General features: G+C 37.7%; 1 protein-coding gene across 1 annotated transcript in view; it reads left to right on the forward strand.

Moving 5' to 3' along the window:
* LOC126199501 (sodium channel protein para-like) overlaps positions 1-24,411 on the forward strand; it is a 416,386-nt gene that overhangs the window by 39,495 nt on the left and 352,480 nt on the right. Inside the window, exons 5-8 of the mRNA XM_049936424.1 lie at positions 9,596-9,664; positions 19,788-20,047; positions 20,275-20,448; positions 20,552-20,714. Coding sequence (XP_049792381.1) covers positions 9,596-9,664; positions 19,788-20,047; positions 20,275-20,448; positions 20,552-20,714 — 666 coding nt within the window. The remainder of the gene's footprint in view (positions 1-9,595; positions 9,665-19,787; positions 20,048-20,274; positions 20,449-20,551; positions 20,715-24,411) is intronic.

The following is a 24,411-nucleotide window of genomic DNA, read 5'->3' on the forward strand; positions in this document are numbered from 1 at the left end:
CACAGCTTTACTTCTCCCAGTACCTCGTCTCCTACCTTCCACACTTTACAGGAGCTCTCCTGCGAAACTTGCAGAACTAGCACTCCTGAAAGAAAGGATATTGCGGAGACATGGCTTAGCCACAGCCTGGGGGATGTTCCCAGAATGAGATTTTCACTCTGCAGCGGAGTGTGCCCTGATATGAAACTTCCTGGCAGATTAAAACTGTGTGCCCGACCGAGACTCGAACTCGGGACCTTTGCCTTTCGCGGGCAAGTGCTCTACCAACTGGGCTACCGAAGCACGACTCACGCCCGGCACTCGCAGCTTTACTTCTGCCAGTACCTCGTCTCCTACCTTCCAAACTTTACAGAAGCTCTCCTGCGAAATTTGCAGAACTAGCACTCCTGAAAGAAAGGATATTGCGGAGACATGGCTTAGCCACAGCCTGGGGGATGTTTCCAGAATGAGATTTTCACTCTACAGCGGAATGTACGCTGATATGAATCTTCCTGGCAGATTAAAACTGTGTGCCCAACCTAGACTCGAACTCAGGACCTTTGCCTTTCGCGGGCAAGTGCTCTACCAACTGAGCTACCGAAGCACGACTCACGCCCGGCACTCACAGCTTTACTTCTGCCAGTAAGTCGTCTCCTATCTTCCAAACTTTACAGAAGCTCTCCTGCGAAACTTGCAGAACTAGCACTCCTGAAAAAAAGGATCTTGCGGAGACATGGCTTAGCCACAGCCTGGGGGATGTTTCCAGAATGAGATTTTCACTCTGCAGCGGATTGTGCGCTGATATGAAACTTCCTGGCAGATTAAAACTGTGTGCCCGACCGAGACCCGAACTCGGGACCTTTGCCTTTCGCGGGCATAGGCTCTACCAACTGAGCCACTGAAGCACGACTCACGTTCGGCTCTCACAGCTTTACTTCTGCCAGTACCTCGTCATCTACCTCCCAAACTTTACAGAAGCTCTCCTGCGAAACTTGCAGAACTAGCACTCCTGAAAGAAAGGATATTGCGGAGACATGGCTTAGCCACAGCCTGGGGGATGTATCCAGAATGAGATTTTCACTCTGCAGCGGAGTGTGCACTGATATGAAACTTGCTGGCAGATTAAAACTGTGTGCCCGACCGAGACTCGAACTCGGGACCTTTGCCTTTCGCGGGCAAGTGCTCTACCAACTGGGCTACCGAAGCACGACTCACGCCCGGCACTCACAGCTTTACTTCTGCCAGTACCTCGTCTGCTACCTTCCAAACTTTACAGAGGCTCTCCTGCGAAATTTGCAGAACTAGCACTCCTGAAAGAAAGGATATTGCGGAGACATAGCTTAGCCACAGCCTGGGGGATGTTTCCAGAATGGGATTTTCACTCTACAGCGGAATGTACGCTGATATGAAACTTCCTGGCAGATTAAAACTGTGTGCCCGACCGAGACTCGAACTCAGGACCTTTGCCTTTCGCGGGCAAGTGCTCTACCAACTGAGCTACCGAAGCACGACTCACGCCTGGCACTCACAGCTTTACTTCTGCCAGTACCTCGTCGCCTACCTTCCAAACTTTACAGAAGCTCTCCTGCGAAACTTGCAGAACTAGCACTCCTGAAAGAAAGGATGTTGCGGAGACCTGGCTTAGCCACAGCCTGGGGGATGTTTCCAGAATGAGATTTTCACTCTGCAGCGGAGTGTGCGCTGATATGAAACTTCCTGGCAGATTAAAACTGTGTGCCCGACCGAGACTCGAACTCGGGACCTTTGCCTTTCGCAGGCAAGTGCTCTACCAACTAAGTTTCGCAGGAGAGCTTCTGTAAAGTTTGGAAGGTAGGAGACGAGGTACTGGCAGAAGTAAGGCTGTGAGTGCCGGGCGTGAGCCGTGCTTCGGTAGCTTAGTTGGTAGAGCACTTGCCTGCGAAAGGCAAAGGTCCCGAGTTCGAGTCTCGGTCGGGCACACAGTTTTAATCTGCCAGGAAGTTTCATATCAGCGCACACTCCACTGCAGAGTGAAAATCTCATTCTGGAAACATCCCCCAGGCTGTGGCTAAGCCATGTCTCCGCAATATCCTTTTTTTCAGGAGTGCTAGTTCTGCAAGTTTCGCAGGAGAGCTTCTGTAAAGTTTGGAAGGTAGGAGACGAGGTACTGGCCGAAGTAAAGCTGTGAGTGCCGGGCGTGAGTCGTGCTTCGCTAGCTCAGTTGGTAGAGCACTTGCCCGCGAAAGGCAATGGTCCCGAGTTCGAACCTCGGTCGGGCACACAGTTTTAATCTGCCAGGAAGTTTCATATCAGCGCACACTCTGCTGCAGAGTGAAAATCTCATCATGTTTCATGCTATTTGGGGACTGGACAGAGTTACCCATTTCACATGATACTTTTCTGTGGAATCCTTGTTGATTCCTATTCAGAAGATTTTTAAATTACAAACTGATTGTAGTTTTATGATACATGTCCCATAATGCTACAGTAGATGTACATCAACTGTATCGGCTCATAGTTGTGTTCATGCGCTCAGTTACCCTTCTTGATAACAGGAATGAACCCAAACCAATGAAACAATGACCAGTTCTTGAAACAGTTTGTTCTGACCTTTCTGGAAGTTCAACCCCTGTCCCAATAGAAGGAATGACAACGTAGTTCACAAGGAAAAATGCTGAAATATAAATTTTTGACTAATGGCATGGGATGGGTTCTATTAACAACTGAGGTTGCCTTCTTCTGAGCAGTAGATATGTATATTTTTGCCAGTTGTGGTTTGCCATAAATTTATAGCTGATACCTAAGTATGCACTTTGAAAATATTACCTGTATCACCACACAATGAAACATCATCTAAAATTAATAAATGAACCAAGTATATATGACAAATTATTGATACAATTGGAACAGAATGTCATTTTTTGTTAGCTAATATGCCCATAATTGTTAATGACTGTACATATTGAATTGCATTTGTGTGTTACACTCAGCTCTTTTGTTGAGAGTGATATTAGTGTCATCTGCAAAGACATTATATTTTCCTATAAACTATCATTTATAACTATGAAAATTAGTAGAATACCAAACAGAGAACATGGTCATATTCTGGCAATTACTGCATCTTATATCGATGAAGTTAGTGGTCCACCAACATTTAGTGCTACTCCCTGCTAAACCACTTAGTTATTAAATACATCTACATATGAATCTACAAACATACTCCATAAGCCACCGCATGGTGCAGCGCAGAGGATACATTGTACCACTACTAGTCATACCACATCCTATTCCACTCACAAATGAAGCAAGGGAAAAACGACTGCCTGTATGCTTTCTTACAAGCCCTAATTTATCTTACGAGGGTGGTTTAAAAGTTCTCGGAACAGAATAGAAAAAAAGTACTGACATCACTGAAACTTTTTTTATTTTCCAATGTAGTCTCCTTGTAGATTAATGCATTTGGTCCAACAATGTTCCAGTGCCCTGATTCCATCTTGAAAATTAGTTTACTCCAGGGCTGCAAAATAGTTGTCAACTCCAGCTATTGGTTCTTCATGTGAAGAGAATCTTGATCCACCAAGAAAAATTTTCAGTTTTGGGAAGCGATGGAAGTCAGACGGAGCCATATCAGGTGAATAAGGCAGGTGTGGCAACAATTCATACCTTAGTTCGTGTAATTTTGCCATAGCGATGGCACACATGTGTGGGCGCACGTCAAGGGTTGCAGCACCCATTTTGCATATAATTTTTTCATTTCTAATTCTTCAGTTATAATGTGATATACCCTTTTCAGATAACATCTGGCAAGTGTGAGCAATTTCACGCACTTCAAATCGGCGATCCTCCATGACCAGTTGTGCATTTTTGCAATGATTTCTGGTTTAGTGACACATCTAGGCCGACCACTGAATGGATCATCATCTAAGCTCTCACAACCAAATTTAAATTAATTTTTCCACTTGGCAACAGTTGGATACTAAGGAGCAGAGTCCTCCAGTGTATTCTGGAAATCAGCATGAATGTCCTTTACTTTCATACCTTTCTTTACGTATCTCGATTTTTTCCACCTTCGCAAATCGCTACGTGGGAACAACAACAGACACGTCACCACTACAGCTCTCTTCCAAGAGCACTGATGTGGCACGTGTTTACAGACAATAGTTCAGTGAACATATGTGAACAACTCATTGCGCTAGCGCTGACCTCTCGTGGTGATTCCGAGAACTTTTGAAACCACCCTCGTATCTTCATGGTCCTTATGCAAAATGTGTACTGGTGACAGCAGAATAATTCTGCAGTCTGTCACAAATGCTGGTTTTCTAAACTTTCTCAATAGTGTTTCACAAAAAGGATATCTTCATCACACTGGAGATCCACATTTGAGTTCGTGGAGTATTCTCCTGTTACTCACTTGTTTATCGAATCTACTAGCAACATATCTAACAGCATCCCTCGGAATTAATTTGATGTATTTCTTTAATCTGACCTGGTGAGGATTCCAAAAACTTGAGCAATACTCAAGAATTGGTTGTAAATGTGCTCTGTACACAGTATCTTTCATAGATGAGCTACACTTCCTTAGAATTCTCCCAGTAAGCTGAAGTTGACCATCGGCCTTTCCTATAACAAATCTTTCATTTTTATACATTTAAAACAAGTTGCCATTGCAGAAACTGTCACTATATAATAAGCAGGTTGCAACAAAGTGGCAAGATAGACGTGTCGGATATTTGTAGAAAAAAATTGTGGTCTGTCACAGCTGACTTGTTTGAGTTGAGTACTGCATAGGTAAGTATCTCTTGACGTAAAACAGTTTTAACTGTAAAGTTTGCAGATGAGTTCTGTTTCATTCTATCACATAATCTTAGAAACAATATGTATGTATTACTTGATACTTGAAGACCACAGGGAAATTGTAATTGTTTCCATATGTTAAGCGGGATCACGTGGCTGATCTAATTTGGAATTCACATAACATAACAAAGCATTGCTTTTAACTTATATTCCAATACATGATGTTTATTTTTGATTAATTACATTTTTCTTGCTTAATATTTAAGCTGTGACCTTGAGTTTGCTACATCCAGGTTGTTAATTAACCTTCGTGTTCTTAGTAAAATTAAAGTGTATGTCAGAGTACTTTTTGTAGAGGTGAGAGAACAACGACAAGTAAATCAAATGGTATCAATGTGTAAGTGATTATATGAAATTGTTGGTAAGCTTTCGGACAGTGGCCTTCTTTGGAGCTAAAACACTTAAAAACATATAATATCATTGATGTGACTTTGCACCTCAGCTTAACTGGAGTAAGATGTTGTGTTGGATAGAAAGAGAGAGACAGGAGAGAAGGGGAAGGAAAGAGAGACTGGCAGACAGGAGGGAGTGACAGCAAGGGTACAAGATAGGAATATGATAGGAAAGTGGCAACACCAAGACCACCCTTGTACAAACAAGTTACTCAGCATCACTCTAGTATGTAATACATTAACCAAATCCTCCACAATGAATATGACCATTGTTTATCGTGTTCATAAGTGAGGAATGTCCTCCTTAAAATATTTCCCACCTCTAAGTAAAATTCTGCTGCCTATCCAATCTACAAATTATCATGTTCCATCTTTATGTTACACATTTTCCCAACTCTTTGTCATATGAGAAAGACTCAGGTGCAAACCTGTCCTGTGCTTCCATTCTGCTTATCATATTCCACTCCAACACAGTCGTATCCTACCCTGTAATACACAGGGCCAGCTGTGAAAATTTCTGCAGATCAGTCTTTTTCTTTCTGTAGGAATCAGTGATCAATCCATGTGAATGGTTAGCCACTACCAAACAATGGCCAAGAGAAAAGTTGACCACTCAGCAGTAGAGCACGCAACTGAACATGAGATACTCATCTAACACATTATTTTATCTTGCTGCCTTCCTGACCTCAGTCTTTCCTATCCTCTGTTCCACACTCATTTGCCCCCATATCCGTCTTACATTCCTACACACACTTGTGAATGGTACTTCATTCTTGCTCACTCTGTATATCCATTTCTTTACATCCACAATATTTTCTCTGTGATCTCAAGCTCACCTGGTGCCACATTTCTATCTCATTCCCTTGCTGCCTTTCCGTACACAGCCATCAGCCCCCTTGGATGTACACTTCCCTTCTTTCTTATTCCTCTCTTCTACACAACCCCCTAAACTAGTTGTGCTGCAAGATGGGTGTGTAGTTATGCTTGCGTGGGTCTTTGCATGCATGTGTGTGTGTGTGTGTGTGTGTGTGTGTGTGTGTGTGTGTGTGTGTGTTTTCTTTGAGAGCATGGGCTGCAAGTATTAAATCTTTTTGGGTGTATACAACCCAGGACAACTGGGAGATCCGGGAAAAGCCCGGGAATTTTTCCATCCTGGAGAAAACCGGGAAAAACCTAGGAATTTTTTAGAATTCCGGGAATTTTTCATTGTTTTAGTTTTCCGTTAAATTTTTGTAACTTTGGCTGGTAAGAACCAATACTCTGAGAAAGAATATTACTGTATCTCGCTACTGCAGAATAATACTTTAGCAATAAAACACAAACGAGAGAAAAAAACGAAAATAAAACTTAAGTTGCAAGGGAAATGCACCATATACAAGAACAAAACAGTGCTCATACAAGCGTCTGCCAACAGCAAAATGTGTCAAAGGCTTTAGGAGGACTATGCAATGTTTCATATCAACAAATTGCCTCCACTGAGCGTGACGCCACAACTGTTTACATTAGATTCGTATGAGCAGTTTCAAGCGAGCTTGTACGCATGTGGAGTTGAGTCATATTATGAGTAGTACCTTCTCCCACTTCTGGCTACAAAAGTGTGGCAGTTAACTGTATAAACAATAGCAGCAAGCAGCCAGATGCTACCCGGAAACATTTTACTAATGCGCCTAAGCTGCCAGATCGGCGTATGCGTAACAAGCCCGGAACTAGGGGTCAGGGACCAACCGGGGTATCTGCTCCAGGTGGCAGTTTCGCGGAGGGGTGGCGGGGGGGGGGGGGCAAATTCATATTTTTCTTCAGAAGCTAGAGAGTATGAATGAAATGTAAAACTATTTCCTAACATCAAACGTTTTGCTTGTAGTTGGCCTAATAGACATTTGATATTGGTACTTTGTGCATTATATTCTGTCGTGTTGTTATAAAAATGTGCCAAAACAGTCCCGTTTATTTGGTGTGTGTAACAATTGCTGCAATATTAGGCTGGCCTATGTCGTTTTATCTAGCAGACAGTGGCAAAATACATGTAAACAGATCGAGAAACCACACCAGTCTAGGGTACTACTTGTATTAACAGCTTTTCTAGTATTAGACAACAATATTTCGTTTTTTTTTCATGTAGAAAACGTTGACAAACTTTGTTGAGGTTATAGATTCTTGTCCAGAAAGGAAAGTATGCCATATAAAACTGTGGCAAGATTAGAGAGAGAAAAAAAGCAAGGACTTAAGGATTGAAGAAATGTGTACCGTCTTGCTTGTTTCATGTCTTTACTCGTTTTATGTATCCTATATTTAATTTTATGTCACACAAAACAGCAAGTTATTAGCTAATAGGCAGTAAAGACTGCAAATTTTCTGAAGAGTTTTGTTCTGCCGGTTACAGATAATCCTACCCAGTGTTAATTGCAAGATTTTTTTAAAAAGGGGCAGGATGTCAAACCGGCCGACTGGGAGCAGGAGAGGCACCACAGGACATTTTATTATTCACTGGCCTGAATATAGCTTGACGGCACCCATTACAAAATATTACACGCATGAATTCCACAGAGTGAAATACAGAGAAGTGTGATGGAAGAATGCTGTGTGAAGAGGTGTGGCACTGCTCTTCGGCACACAGACCAAATAACATGTTTTACGTTCCCTCGAACATATATTTTTTATCTATCAGACTCTTTAGAGAGATGTGAGCTACAAAATGAAGATATTTTTGAAAAGTCGATTTTTTAAATATCTGGCGTCCTACCTCAAACGCTCGAGGGAGGGGGAGTGCCACTATCAAATATTGCCCCGGTTCGGAAATATCATAGATCTGGACCTGATGCACAGAGCAGTCTGAGTTGTAGTGGAGAGGTGGTAGTCTCCACGTGTTTACGTTTAAGTGATTTTGCTGTTTCCTCTTCGTTAATTGCTCTTACGTCAAATGAAAACAAAACGGATTTCTGTGGCCGGGAGCAATCAAGTGAATTAAAATACACTCACATAATTACAGAAGGCTAAAATATGTTATTAGTTTCAGATTTTATTTTGTTTACACGTTTCTGACAGTCAAACGTTAATCGCCTTGCAGAACAAATGGTTCAAATGGCTCTGAGCGCTATGGGACTTAACTTCTGAGGTCATCATTCCCCGAGAACATAAAACTACTTAAACTTAACTAACCTAAGAACATCACACACATCCATGCCTGAGGCAGGATTCAAACCTGCGCTCTTCCAGACTGTAGCGCCTATAACCGCTCGGCCACCCCGGCCGGCCCTTGCAGAACAATGAAGTTATTTTTGTCAGAAAGTAACATGCAGTGCTTGGTGGAATTCGAATTTATACTTTCCTATTACGAAAATATGCAGTGTACATGTTGCTGCACATCAGACACCTTTCCAATACGTCTTTTTTCCCCTGAGTTTCGTTTTCTAAATTGCCGGGAAATTCTACGCCAGTGTATAAAATCACAACCATTGAAAGTAGTGATAAGTTTTACAGTTCAAAGGGAAAGTATACTGTTATGTAACCTAGAAAAAGTGTATTTTCATCTGGGAGAAATTGTATTTTTAACCGAGAAACCCGGGAAAAATCCGGGAATTTTATTTACTCGTCCACGTATACACCCTGTATAAAGTGACTCGTTCCACCAGGGACTTTCCATTATTTTTTTGTAGTGATCTTGTATTAATTATTTAGCTATAATGCAAAGGGATAGGAAAGGAGCATTGGGAGGACCATCAAGATAATCACCAAGTGTATTATTATCTGTGCTATATTGTGAACTTTACTTGAATTTCTCACTCACCTGAAGTACAAAATATTGCTTTACAGTGGACTCAGTATTGAAACATTGCATCATAATGTGGCAGCTAAATAAAAATCAGTACATGTAAGAATATTAATTTTGATATTCCAATCAGATACTTAATCTTTTTGGTGTCTTTCATTACTGACTCTTAGACTCTTAGATGCAAGAACATAATCAAGATTTCTGAAGACAGAAGATATATAATTCTCTTAAAGTTTTCACAGCTACCCAAGAATAGTAGTTCTTTTGATTTCAGTAGCTAAGTTAATAATGGCAGCACATTTATCAGAACGGTTATTATTCTACATCATTATTTTTAATATGAGTTAATATTCCTTGCACATAAATGATTAAGAGAGACTTTTAGTAAGAAATGCACAATTTCAGTGTGTAACACTGTGTAACGTTTATTTTAATTTGTACTATACATAAAAGCAAGCCTTTCTGCAGTGCAATTTTATTTATGCACAGCTGTTATTTTGTACAGGTATTGCTCTTGTGGTTAAAGCTTGTTTGAATCTGTCACAATTTAATCTTTTAGTGTGTCACCAGCTTTTTTATCCTCTTGTGCACTTTCTTCAATCTCTTTAATTTTTCCACACAGATGTGATGGTGTTGAACGACATCATAGAACAAGCAGCAGGCCGGCAAAGCAGGGCAAGTGAACATGGAGGTATAAACTAAGTGCCTTTATTCCTGCCCCTTTTCCTTATGTGTTTCGTCATTGTATGCTGTGACATGGTTACTTATTTTGAGCTAGTCTCAGCCAGTCTTACAAAACTGGATTTCCTTTGATCATTTTGTTTTTATAGTAGAGAGGAGAGTCACAGAATTCTGAATAAAAAGTAAACTGTGCGATCCTTCAAAGTAAAATTATATTACAATAGTCCCAAAAAATTACACTTTTCTACTGAAACTGCAACATAAGAAATTGAAATGAATAAACAGTTCATGAATTGTGACAGTTTTCATTTCTCATGTCGTACTCATTACAATGTAGTTCTAGCATATCTAAATGATTTACACTGGTATCATTTCAAACAATTGCATCTTCATTGATTACATGCCTATAATCCATAGATTTCAGCAAATTTAATTCTAGTCATCAAGTTACTCTAAATCTTTCCCCTGATTTAACTGAAGACATGAACCACCTGTTCTAAATGAACTTTTGTGCATATCTGTTCTCTCACTGCTGCTAGGCAGACAATTTAAAATTTATTTGTTTGTACTGCAAGTATAAATAGGCAATAGACAGGCCCATACAACACAGTTTAGGAAAGTAGTTAATTTATGGTTCAATAATATTGCCATGTCACAGCAGGACTGCTCTGTAGGATGAATGTGAGTAGAGTAGTTAGAGGAATGATCTTCCAGGCCATCGCTCAGTTCTTTTCTATATTTTAAAGTATTTTTATGAGGGTAGTGCAATATTATCTTTGTTACATTTTAAGGGTAGATGATCATTGTAGTGTATAAATAAGAAAAGTAGATGATCATTGTAATGTAGAAATGATTAAATATTTCTACATTGACCATATTGTGGAATTAAAGGAGAAAATTAGTTAACCTGCTTGTATCATTTAGTGTTTTGCATGTGTGAGTGCATTATCCCATGTTTAGTGTTATGTGGTACATATAACTATAGTTAGACATACTTGTGTTATAAGAAGCTAGTCACTGTGTTAGTTTAGTTATGAAGCAGATATCACTCTTGTCAGTCATGTACTTACTTTCTCAATAGCGCATGTACATGGTGCAGTGATGCTGAGGATCTTATAAAATACACTTAAACATAACAATATAATCCATGCTGAAAATAGTTTCATACTGGTATTTTACAACTGAGTACTTGCTGTAATGCTAAATACATAAATTTAGCTAGAAAACAAGTTAATTGCACTGGCATATAACACATTACCAATTCCTGTCTCCCCCCCCCCCCCTTTTTATGGAATAATTGGAGAGCTTCCTTTCTATGTAGTTTTCAAGTTCCTTTTTGTATCAATATGGTTAGCTCCTTGCTTACAAATATTGCATGAAAATCATTGCTCTTTTAATCAGGCGGATAAATTTATTGTATGTTTTTAAAAATAAAGATTCCATAGTTTTAACATTCAGAATATGAACCAAAATTTCAAATTTTACAAACTGGATCTTTCTTTGTTGGGAATTATGTACGGAAATGGAGATGTAATAGATGTTTATAAATGAAAGGCTGTGCATAACACTGGATGAGGTGTTGAGAGCACTAGAACAACAGGAGTATTGTGTGAATGGAAATGAGTGTTTGGCATCATTGGCCTGGAGGCCCCTTACGGGGCAGGTCTGGCTGCCTTGGTGCAGGTCTTATTACATCTGACGCCACATTGGGTGACCTGCGTGCCGGATGGGGATGAAATGATGATGAAGACAACACAACACCCAGCCCCTGAGTGGAGAAAATCCCCGACCCAACCGGGAATAGGACCTGGGCCTGTGGGACGGCAATCCGTCACAGTGACCACTCAGCTATTGGGGCGGACATTGTGGGAATAGGAAGAAATGAATACAGACAGTGAAGTGAAACAGAGTAGATTCTGAAGTTGAGTAATTAAAAACATGTTGTATAATGCAGGCTTTGAGAATACCATCAAAGAGTGGATGGAAGATAGCACTCAGTGCAAACTGAATTCACGTAAGAGTGGAAAAATATAATTAACTGAAATAGGTGATCAATAAAAACAGAGTGATATTTCATTCAATATTCAGGTTATACTAAATAAAAATAAAACAGTTGCACGAATTAAATAAGCATGTGTAAAGTACTTAGGCACCAGCTAATAAATATTTGCAAAATTTCGAGTTTCTGAACTTAAAGTTTTCTTCTCTGTACAATAAGTAGATAGAAATGGAAGTATAAAATGGTCCTGTAAGAAAATAAAACAATCTGAGTGTGTTCAAAAATCTAAATGAATAATGGAGTGTATGGACCAAATTGTAATTCTGAGAATTTATGAGATTTTATTGGTGACCATTCTGTTGCCAACTACCAGAAATAATGATTAAAAATAAAAAACTGATTCAGTCATCAGTAAGTGAAATGGGATAAGCATACATAAACTGAACTGCAGTGATGGGAGACAACAGCCCCCCCCCCCCCCTCTCTCTCTCTCTCTCTCTCTCTCTCTCTCTCTCTCTCTCTCTCTCACACACACACACACACACACACAGTTCTTTGACCTTATGCATATAGAAGATAAGCAGTGGTATGCAAGCAATGGATTTTGCCTGCTGGGAGTGAGAAAGACTGACAGAACAAAGGGGTGCAGAACAGTGGGAAGAAGGCCTTAGTAAAATAATGGTTTGTTGTAATATTGGAGGTGTGAGAGAGTTGGCAGAAGGGGAATACAATGTAGATATTGGGGATGGAGGAGGGATTAGGGTGACAATTGACAAGAGAGGAAAGGAAGGAAATGGGAAACAGACAGCAGTAGGTTGGTGCATAAGTTTGTAGTGTTTTTGTTTTGCATGTTGGTATTCTGGTTGCTATTGGTTTATTTATCAGTCATCATTTTCTGTTTGTAATAAATTGTTGCTATTTGAGTTTACATGTTGTTTATTTTGCCATTTGGAGACAGTGAGTGGTACTACAGACACTAGAAAATGGAATGCCAAGAGGAGAACTTGGAACATTCCAGACATATTTTTCTGTGTGAGTTCATTAGAGGGTTGATAACAGTGGAGGCAGCCAGAAACATCTGTGCTATGTATGAGAATAATGCCATTAGGCGGAGCATGGCAAGGAAATGGTTTTCTTGTTTTAAGGAGGACTGTTTTGACATTACTGACTCTCTACATTCAGGAAGACTTCTGGGTCTGATGAAAGTCACTTAAATGCAGTACTCCAAATGGGAATGTGCTCCAAACATGGTTCGATGAGTTGCTCGCCTCAAAATCAAGTGATTTCTACAATTGCAGAATCGAAAAGTTACCTCAGCACTGGCATATTGTTGTAAATAGTGAAGGAGAATATATTATTGCTGACTTAAGTCTCTGTTATATGTATCTATTGCATTTTTTAAATTTATGGAAAAATGCTACAAACTTTTGTACCAGACCAATATATTATCAAGTTTCTGCAGCTTTCTTTTAATTCTGTTTCATATTGCACCTCTCGGCAAATATTAACTCTTCAGTATGTTGCTGCTATTGAAAGTACTGTTACTTTTCTGTGGTTATAATTTTGCATGTTACCACATGTAAATGTTATTCTAAATGCCAATTTTTTAAAATAAAGTTCCTTGTTGATTTCCAAGTATCCTATTCCTGTAGCTGTTTGTCTTCTAGTAAGTAATTGTATCTGGATCTATATGAGTTGTAGGAGAGGCATAAAACTTGTTCTGCAACAGAAAAATTTGTGTTATCTTTGTAGACAATCTTTCGATGACTGTTTCCTCATAATTAAATTTCAGCAGCCATGTCAATTAAGGAAACTGAATGGTATAGAGAATGTGACTTTACGATTAGTTTAGTCTGTTTTGCCAGTGAGATCTATAAGTTGGATTACAAGTTAAGTAACGAGTATGGATGAGCACCTTATACAGTAGCATTGTCACATGGATGTTAGTTGTGGATGGTTGATAACAGGGAAAGGGAGAGGAACTAATGTCAGCATTTTAAGTATGATAGACACGTAGCATGGACTGTCAGAGTAGCCTCACACTGGTTTAGCTTGTAACACAGTGTTTCCCAGGAGGAATGATCAATATTCAGCAACGTGAAAGGAATGAAACCAAAAACGCCTAGTAAACACAGGCTCTAAAATCCATACCTTATGAATTATGAACACTTCTTCATCTTTGATACTGTGTAAGAAATTTCTTGTACTGCAACCTCTTTGCTTCCCATATTTTGGGAGGAGGTAATATGGACCAAAATAAAAAAGAATTGCCTGGTAAACATAGACTCTAAAATGCATACCTTAAGAGCTATGAGCACTTCTTCTGTAGAAAAAGATGTTTCACAGTACAGAAAATGAACAAGTGCTCATAGATTTTACTCATGTTCACAGGACATTTTTTTCATGTTTGGGTCCATACCACCACCTCTCAGAATATGAAAAGCAAAGAGCTTGCAGTAGAAGAGGTTTGTTTCACAGTATTGAAAATGAAGACGTGCTCACAGCTCTTAAGTTCTGTATTCTGGAGCCAGTGTTTAGCAGACTTTTTGTTTTGAATGATTGTTCCCGTCATATCTCTTAATACTGACCGTTTCTCCTGTGACTGTATCACAAATTGTCATTATAGGCTATGAGTGAAGAAGACTTTTGCCGTAGTGAAGAAGCTGCTATATTTATTTCCAAAACAGGGAAAAAAACAGTTTCCATAAAATGGCATATAGGTTCAGTGAATGGAAAGAAATAATGCTGCATGTGAGTGAGTAGATCACTGTAATAGGACATTCAACACAAGGAGCTCATCAGTGTGTTTGAAAATCATTAAGTGATGATCGATGGGTGGTTACATGAGAACCAACTTGCAGAATACCATGAAAATATTAGATTATTATTGAGCTATTTTAGTCCTCATACCCATTCCTACCCAATTATTTAAAAGTCTACTTATGAACACTGAAATAATCTGTCAAAATGAATTAGAATTCAGTTGCAAAAATTGATGGTTTCAGTGTTTTGCTGTTTAGCATTGAGGCTGCATATGTGCAGTATTCTGTAAAACAAATGATATATGTGCAGATATATGTAGTGTTGGTATTAGATTGGAGTGAAATAGGTAAAATTTGTTTGCTTAGAGTTAACATTATATTCCAGAAAATGCTTAAAAGTAGCAATTATGAGGCATTCAGATTAGTCAGGGTCTTGTGACTCATTGAGCAAGTAGCAAGTGAAAGAATGTAGGGTAAACCACCCAGTTATTGGCAGTTTAAGAACATATTTGTAGGATAAATTATGTATCTTCAACTCTTGCCTTGCTTGAAGTATAATTCTAACACAAAACATACTCTAATATTAAAGTAACATTGTTCTACAACTACAAAAGTTTTATACTTTATTTTCCATATGAAAAAGTCGCTTAAAAATATGTAAAATGTTACCAGTTATTGGCACAGTTTTCCAGTTGTTGGCATCCACATTATACCAGTCATTGGCATTCACAATTTGTATCAACATTACTTATTATTATTAATTTTATGACAATTCACAATTTGTATCAACATTACTTATTATTATTAATATTATTACTCACAACTAGCTATCACAAGCTGTTCATAATACTTGGTACTGCAGTAGAAGGTAAAATGTAAGAAAATTAAGAAAAATGAAAAAAACAGCTTATTAATTCAGTTACATTACATAACACTGTCTACAAATACAACTATAAATTACAGAAACACCAAATTGAGTTTGTTCTCAGTCCCTTCCTTTGTGTGAGTACTACTTCTAAAGAACTGCTTTGTATAGGCCTTTGTGTGATGCAAGATGTAAGAATTTATTCCACTCATTCAGAGAAATCACTGTCATCATCAAAATCATCAGTATTGTCACTATCATTTACCAAGCAACAAATATGGCATAAAAAAGATCATCATCTGGATCATATGGGGTATGTATTTGATGCCCACTGGAGATACATGTAGAGTGGAAAAGTTTTTTTACTGCCATTACATTCATATCCCTTCTTGGAAGAAACACTTCTTGTATATTTGAAGCACGTTCCATGACACTCTTTTTCTCTATTCTGCATGCAACCACGTGTAGAAGCTGGAGCATTCTCAACCTCTGAATGCTTAGCTTGGGATGTCAGCTCTGTCACAATGCTGGTATCTCTCTTCATGTTCTTCTTCTTCTTAATTTGTTCAGTACCTTGTTTTTGCATTTTCTTCTCTTCTCTTTCCTGCATTTGTTTTTCTTTCTGTTTCATGGCGTCCTTGTTCATTTTTACCTTTTCCTCATGCAGGTCATTCCACTTTCTTGAGGTTAAAACAAATGGTCTCATTCCACTTGACAATTTCCTTTCCTTTTTGGCATTTCTGGCCACAGAAGCACTTCTTTTATACATTTGGTTGGAGTTTTAATTACTATAGGTGTAGGCCTGTCTTCTGTGTCATCTCTCGCTGATGAATTCTGGCTAGCTTCTTTACTTGCAGCATGTTGTGGATTTGAAATGTTCAGATTTTCATTGGAAAGGGACACGTTGGCATCTGGCGTGATTTCAGCAACTTCCTGTTCCTCTTTTTTGGTTTTCATTTTGATAACATTCCCATAGCCAATAAAGAAGAAAGAAATTTTCTCCATGAGCATTTTTTATTACATTCTGTATAGTCTCAAATTCAGTTATTTTCTCTTTATAGGTGAAAAATTTCTGAAAATTTAATCTATCAAGTTTTCGAGACTTAGTTTTTTAGCACTGTCTTCAACATGAGCAAAGCTCTGGAAACATGCTGAATATTTTTCAGTAAGAATTTTATAGCTGAGTGGGTATTTGGTATATATGAAATTCTTGCAGTTCATGCAGCAGAATATTTCTCTGCAAAGTAATGAAGTGGGAGAAGCTTTCAGTGTAGAGAGGACAATGCTGGTACACATTGCATTCAGATGGCAATATGACAAGATGAGGGGTGTGAAAAAACACATCTTTAGACAGTTTGGATAGTTTGCTCATGTTGAAGATGGCACTAAAAAACTAAGTCTCAAAAACTTGATGGATTAAATTTTCAAAAATTTTTCACCTATAAATTTATTTCAGTAATGCACTTGTGGCAACCAAATGGACCACTCTTCTGTCATCAGATTCATTTACAATGTACAGTCTGCTATTTTGAGATGTATTAATTTCTCCCTCCAATAACTGGTAGTGTTCTATTGCTGATATACAAAAAATGTACTGTCATGAAGTTGATCTTCTCTCGAGTCGACACAGTTACTTTTAACTTCATAAATTCATACATTTCCTTAACATTCATCATCCACATCCATAAGATTCACATTTGTGCATAGGTGTCTGCAAGAGGGTTGGAAGAGTTGGGGGGCAAGAAGGAACCGGTTACCCCTTCCTGGAATCTGTGTTAAACCTTAGTGGAGAATTCTCTCTAATTCTTAGCAAACATTGTCTGTGGTTACAATAAACTACAAATTTAAAATTGCATGCCATGGTGAGAAATACTTAAACTTTAGCAACAATTATACACCTTGGGTTTTCTTAGAAATACTTAAACTTTAGCAACAATTATACACCTTGGGTTTTCTTAGTTGCCACTCTATTTACAGGAAATCCTGCCAATTCCTACATGTGGCTCTGGTTTCTTCATTGATTTGCAACCAAGATAGACACAAAATGTTTACAGAAATGTGTCAAAATAGTGTCTTAAAACTTTTTCTGCCACTTTTTTGTTCAGCCAATGTCAAGCTTCAGAAATGAACCGATCTAACACCTTGGTGCATGGATTTTGTAAGCCAATTCCCAGCATATAAAGATGGCAGCAGTATAAGTGCTAATCATTCCTTCTCAGTTTCCATAAGGATGTCTCCTCCTCCTGCTCATGCACCATGGAAGCACAGCAGTACTTTACCATTTGTCTGTGGAAAAGAAAACCCATGATGGCTTGCTTATTTTGCATTCAATTTTACATGACAGAGCTGTTTTAACACACTCAGAAGGACACAGCCATGCTATGTTGTAGATGTGTGCATTTATACTTAGTCCTAAACAAATCAACCAAAAAAAGAAAATGCAATTTTCTGCATTAGAAAAGGGGGAGGGGGGGGGGGGTGATAAGAAATTTTGAGTCGAAGCAATGTGCTCTCCAGGACTGGGATCTTCTCAAAGTCTGTGGGTGCAACACAAGATCACATGTAGTCACAGAGCACTGAATTTTGCATACCAGTTAGCATGCTACACAAACTGGAGAAACAAAAATAACCATGTTGACTGCAGTCCTAGAATGCTAAAAGTTGATTCTATTTTCTAACTGAGGATTGTTTTGGGAGGTTTCCCACTTTCATCTAGTTGTATGTTGGTCCTGTGCAATATTTTACCTACTAGTCAACCTCCTAAGAAATGTAGCATTCAAAACGCATTTGTTCAACATAATTTGTGCCAGTCAACATTAAAAAATACAAATCATGAAAATAATGCAAAAAAGCCATTAACATGAACTGTTGTTAAGGTTTACAAACAAATAAAGTGTTATAGATGGCATGGTCTGCAGTTGCATCTACATACATACTCGCCAAGGCAGCATATGGTGCTTGATGTAGGGTACCTTGTAGCACTATTAGTTATTCCCTTTCATGTTCCACTTGCAAAAGGGTTGAGGGAAAACTGACTGTCTATATGCTTCTGTATGAACTGTAATATCTTTTATTGTGTCTTCATGGTCCATGCATGGGATGTGTTGGGGGCAGTAGAATTGCTCTGCAGAAAGATGCAAATGCTAGTTCTCTAAACTTTCTCAATAGTGTCTCATGAAAAGAATGTTGCCTTCCTTCCAGAGAGCCCCTTTTGTGTTCATGGAGCTTTTCCATAATACTTGTGTCTTGATGGAACCCACTGGCTATAAATTAAATCCACCAAGATGTCTCTGAATAATTTTTTTTTTCCCACTAGTTCAAGAGGTATTAATCTTGTCATTTTTGTGGGTATTCAGCAGGACTTTCTCAATCTTTCATACTTTTTTTCTTCTTTACTATTTCAGATTTTTAATTTTCGGTTTCAATCTAACATTATGAGAGTATGAATTAATTATTTTTGTGAATGTTTTGTAGTTTTAGTTCATAATTTGTTATATACCCTGGATTTAATCAAATCAGGATGTAACTTCAAATCATTGAATCAAAAAAGTGCCATACATGTTCCAATTAATACCATAAAAAAGTACTTTGCCTATGCTATTGAAATATGCTTGCCATTTAGGTATCAAAGTAATCTATCTTAAAAATACTGAGTAAATAATTATCTATCTTTTGAGAGACAGTAAGTTTTGTGTGCTTTCTTGCAAATATAGATTTTGGGGCACAACATGTTTTCAGGCTTAGAGAATCAGTTGTATCAAAACTGGAAGTTTTGAATCTTGCTCCCTCTTGGAAAAATTTCTGCCAAAACATATGTCTTTGTGCATCTCTCCTTGTAAAATTCAACCACACACATTCTGGTACTTACTACTTTTTCTTTCCTCCAATTTGCACAAGTAGGTCACAGTTTCATGGAGATTTTTTTTTGGGAAACAGTTTTTGGTTTATTGTTGTATTAGCCTCCCATAATAGTACTGGCAACCACATAAGTTATTAAAGCTCCTGTTCAGTTGTACTGGAGCATCTTTGGTAGTGCTCCTTACTTACATTTGTGTGACTCCTGGCTTGGTCCAACCTTTCACGTTGACGCCACTTGGACAGCTTGCATGTGAGGAATATTAACTACCTATGATGAAGCCTTTAAATGAAGATCCTTTGACCAGTAAGTGGTGATGAAAGTACCTAGTTACCAGATGATACTTGGAAAAATGGTTTGATGTTTGCAAAGGACAAATATATGTATTGGAAATCATTGAAAGAAAATAAATTAAACAGCATATCAAAGCTATCTAACTGTCATTTATAAATTTATTTAGTATTGGATCCAGCATTTTCATACTGTGCCTCATAGCTATATTTATTTACTTGTGTATGTACAGATGACATTATGAAAGAAATTTTGGTTTCTTTGTGACTTTCTGTCTTATCATTTGACTTTACTTTTTCATGTTGTTATGATACAAGAGACATTCTTGAAGTAATAGTTTCCCTCTGATTTTTTTGTCAGCAGCTGATGATGATGATGATGAAGGTCCTACAGTGAAAGAAAAAATTCTTGCATTCTGTATTCGTTGCATTGATATCTTCTGTGTATGGGACTGCTGTTGGTTGTGGTTAAAATTCCAAGAATATGTTGCACTCATAGTGTTTGATCCTTTTGTTGAACTCTTCATTACATTGTGCATTGTTGTCAACACACTTTTCATGGCTCTTGATCATCATGACATGAACAAGGACATGGAAAAAGCATTGAAAAGTGGAAATTATGTAAGTCTTAAGAGTATGATTATTATTATTATTATTATTATTATTATTATTATTATTATTATTATTATTATTAGCTAATTGATGTGACATATCTATATTGTTGACAAGAAAAATATATCTTACTTTGTATCACTAATTTGCTGCTATTTTTTAAATTATTTTCGTAGTAAAATTTCTGGATGATACATTACATGTTAAATATAATAACTTAAAATAAATGCTTGCAGTTCTTCACAGCAACTTTTGCAATTGAAGCAACTTTAAAACTAATTGCCATGAGTCCAAAATATTATTTTCAAGAAGGCTGGAATATTTTTGATTTTATTATTGTGGCTCTGTCTTTATTGGAACTGGGACTTGAAGGAGTTCAAGGCCTGTCAGTGCTCAGGTCATTTCGACTGGTGAGTAAACTGTATGAGATTTAAAATATTGACCACTTGCTAATAGCTGGATGTGTTCAATATCATTTTAAATCTGGAAGCTGAAATATTTATTTTGTTACAGCTCAGAGTTTTCAAGCTTGCAAAATCATGGCCAACTCTGAATTTGCTAATTTCTATAATGGGTAGAACTGTTGGTGCCTTAGGAAATTTGACCTTTGTGTTATGTATAATTATATTCATATTTGCTGTTATGGGTATGCAGTTATTTGGTAAGAACTATACAGGTATGTGAAATCATCTTTATTTTGTTGGTGCATAGATTTTATTCATGAACTATTAATTATTACATTGATTACTAGATAATGTCATCATTTCTTTTTGTTGTTTATGTAAGTGTTATGTTAGAAATTTTACAAACTACTACAAGAATTAAACAGCAATTAATAAAATGTGCAAGCTTAAAAAGATAAATGATTTTTAACTAATGGAAGGACTAAAGGTTAATGTAATTAAGGCACTGAACAATTGAGAGGAAAACAATGTGCTTAAAATCATCATGAACATTTCTGACATTGTCCTTCTGTGGAGCTAACAGACTAAAATGGTATTAACCACATTTGTACCAAAAGTTAGAAAACTACCCACATGTAGTGCTGGTCAAAATATCAGGGATTTAAGAAATTTTTATCACTGGTACTTAGCTACCTAATCAGTGGAATATTTACTGCAGAACCAGCCCATGCACTATTGTCAAGGTTACATTTACAAATCACTTCATAATTTCTTTTGAAATGATTAACAAATATAAAGAAATATGTGCTGACTGTTACTTTCAGTAGGTAAACTGTTCAGTAAAGCTGATGAGGAAATTCATGAGCTGGAGAAACAAGGAGGAGGAGGAAAGAGAAGTTGAGTAAGAAGTAATCATTTGTATGCATCTTTATATCACTTAACCTCATGGGTCCTTGTTAAGGTGGCTTCTGAGTAGTATACATATTCCCCTATAATTTCTTTCCAGCAGCGACCTCTGATTCTCTTTCAGTCATAAGAAATGTTATATATAACTAATTACAAAATTTATCTAAAAACAAAGATGATGTGACTTACCAAATGAAAGCATTGGCAGGTCGATAGACACACAAACAAACACAAACATACACACAAAATTCTAGCTTTCGCAACCAACGGTTGCTTCGTCAGGAAAGAGGGAAGGAGAGGGAAAGATGAAAGGATGTGGGTTTTATGGGAGAGGGTAAGGAGTCATTCCAATCCCGGGAGCGGAAAGACTTACCTTAGGGGGAAAAAAGGACAGGTATACACTCGCACACACACATATCCATCCACACATATACAGACACTAGCAGACATATTTACAAAATTTATTGCTTAGCAGTGTTCTAATCTTGATGTCAGTGCTCTGTCACGTACGTGAACGAGCTTTTCAAAACCTGTAGATGGATGTAGTTTCAGACATCCAGTTATAACTCTACATGAATCGTTTAATGTAATATCAACCTGATGTATATGTGCTGACTGGTACCACACAGGACTGGCATACTCACCTGCTGAAAACACAAGAGCAGGGCTCTTGTTCTCATTGTTCAAGTATGTGCACCTCAGTTAGCCCCTGTCAATTTGCAAAGAATGTTGTTTCGAATGGCAAGGTGGTCAGGTAGTGTATTCTGTGTCCTACAGTACAGATTAAGGTTGCACTGAAATATTCTAGGAAAACTAATGCTGCAGCTCACATCCACTTTAATTTTGAGTTGGGTTGCTTCGTCCTTGTTTCTCAGTTGAAAAGTGGAAGACATACATTTGGGAGGATTGTTATGAGCTGATTCTTTTTATTACATTGAAATAGGGTATTCAGGGTAACAGAGTGGACTTGTTCCTCTTCTTTAAATTTTGCAGTCTGTACTGTCAGATGTAAGTAACCAGCACACATATATAATTCTCTTTGTAAGGTTGGTCTTTAGCAGAAATGTTCAAAAAATTGATGACAGGATGCTGCCCTACAGGATGCTAAGGCCTACCACAAAGCTATAACCAACAGTAATTTTATAAAATTTGCAGAGCAGAGTCTGATGGTGTAATTTGTTGTATGTAGCTGATAAATCAATGAAAAATACTCCTACTATATTTTTGCTTTCAATTTGAGCTTTGAAGTGCTGGATCAAACTCTGTATTTGTGATGTATAGCACTTTCCTGGCATAATTCAGTCTGATGTGGTATAAGAAGTGTATAAATTTTAGAAGCCGTCCCAGCACATACCATCCTATAGTCACTACTGTTCATTTTAAGTTTTTGATTGTGTTGTGACTTTTGGACTAACAAATGTAGCACTTTCATATTGTCCATGGGGCCATGGTACAATTCCAGGAGCTATTGATCACTTCTGGGAGCACTATAGATAGTCAGTGGTAATCCACTGCCCAGAGATCTTTTCATGTAAATGGTTGATGATATGTTTTTACCCATGGGTATCTATTAAACATAGTACTGTACAGCTCAAGCAAGATAACTTGGCCCCCGCACAGAAACGCATTCTTGTTCTGATTGCTAGATGAGTTTATCCCTCAAAGGGGCAGACACTCAGTTTGCTGATGGCCTATTATGTACAAAACATTCTGTGCCTGCTTAGGCATAGGCAGAGATACTCTGCAAGAATGGATGCTTACAGTTGCTGGATGCTCTGCAATCTTTCTCATATGAATTTAAAGAAACCAGTCAATAAAAAAATAAATAAATAGAAATTTATTCTTTCAGATTTCATAGCCTTATTTGTCAGCTTCATCTGTCATTTCATTACTCATCATAGTTATTGTGATATTTCACAATTAAATAAACTATTATCTGGAATTTGAATAGTTTGTAATGAAAAATTGAGATTGCTATGGGTTTGTGTTTTGTGCATGTTAAGTCATATTTTGCTGTGTGTGAAATGTAGGTAACATATTGAATTTTTCTTTAAACCTGAGATGAGATCTATATCTATCTCAAATCTTGAGGAAATGGATTGTATGTAATGGACTCACTTCTGCCCACACATACATGAAATAGAGTGAAGTGAAATATTAGTAACATCCCTCATATCTCATAAAATGGCTTGAGACACCAAAACTAGTTTCTGGCAAATGATAGCATACGAAGCAGTGACTGTTTTGCAATGTATCTATTAATATATAAAAGGAACTACAGATTTTTTCAAAGAAATAATGTAATTATTTTAAGGGCCACTGACAGCTGGTGAAATGAGAATTAGTTTGGGTTTGCAACAACATAAGTGAAGAAATTATACTTTTATGTTTATACCAGGAATGACCTTTTTCATAACCTATTGACCTGATTTGTCCTGAAATATTTGTTTAATACCAGGCATGTCAGGATTCTGCCTTAATTGCAACCCCATTAGCATATTAGTTAGGTGAAAAATTGTGTAAACCCCACTATATTTTGATAGAAGAAGCTAATTTTAACATGGCAAGAAGAAAAAGAAACAAAGGTTCACAATTCAGGCAAAAATGAATCGCTCCTTCTGTTGCAGTTTCACCATAATACTGTAACTCATTGTGTTTACAGTAATAAACAGTTGACTTGTCGAATTATTGGTTGTACTGACATTACCTCTTAATATGATCGTTTGAAAACTCGCTAGCTGTAGCTTAGAAATTCTGTGAGAAAGGCATTTGTATGAAAGCTTCAGCTGTAGAACTACACTGTCCTACTATGCTGTTCTGTCACTAGGGAACTCCCACCATTACCATCTTCCCCATCCTTGTTGCACCATCTGTGCAGTGAGGCACCAAGTAATTTTGTAGGTGCACTCTACTATCAGGGTTTAATATGATTTTGTGAACATGAATAGACCCTGAACTCTGGGAAACTGATTGTGGATATTATATCATGATAATTCACTGGTTCATACATCAGTTTTGTTTTTTGTGTGAAACACCATACCATGGGTTACACCCCACCCACAC

The sequence above is a fragment of the Schistocerca nitens genome, chromosome 8, assembly GCF_023898315.1.
Source record: "Schistocerca nitens isolate TAMUIC-IGC-003100 chromosome 8, iqSchNite1.1, whole genome shotgun sequence".
In the NCBI taxonomy this organism is placed as follows: domain Eukaryota; kingdom Metazoa; phylum Arthropoda; class Insecta; order Orthoptera; family Acrididae; genus Schistocerca; species Schistocerca nitens.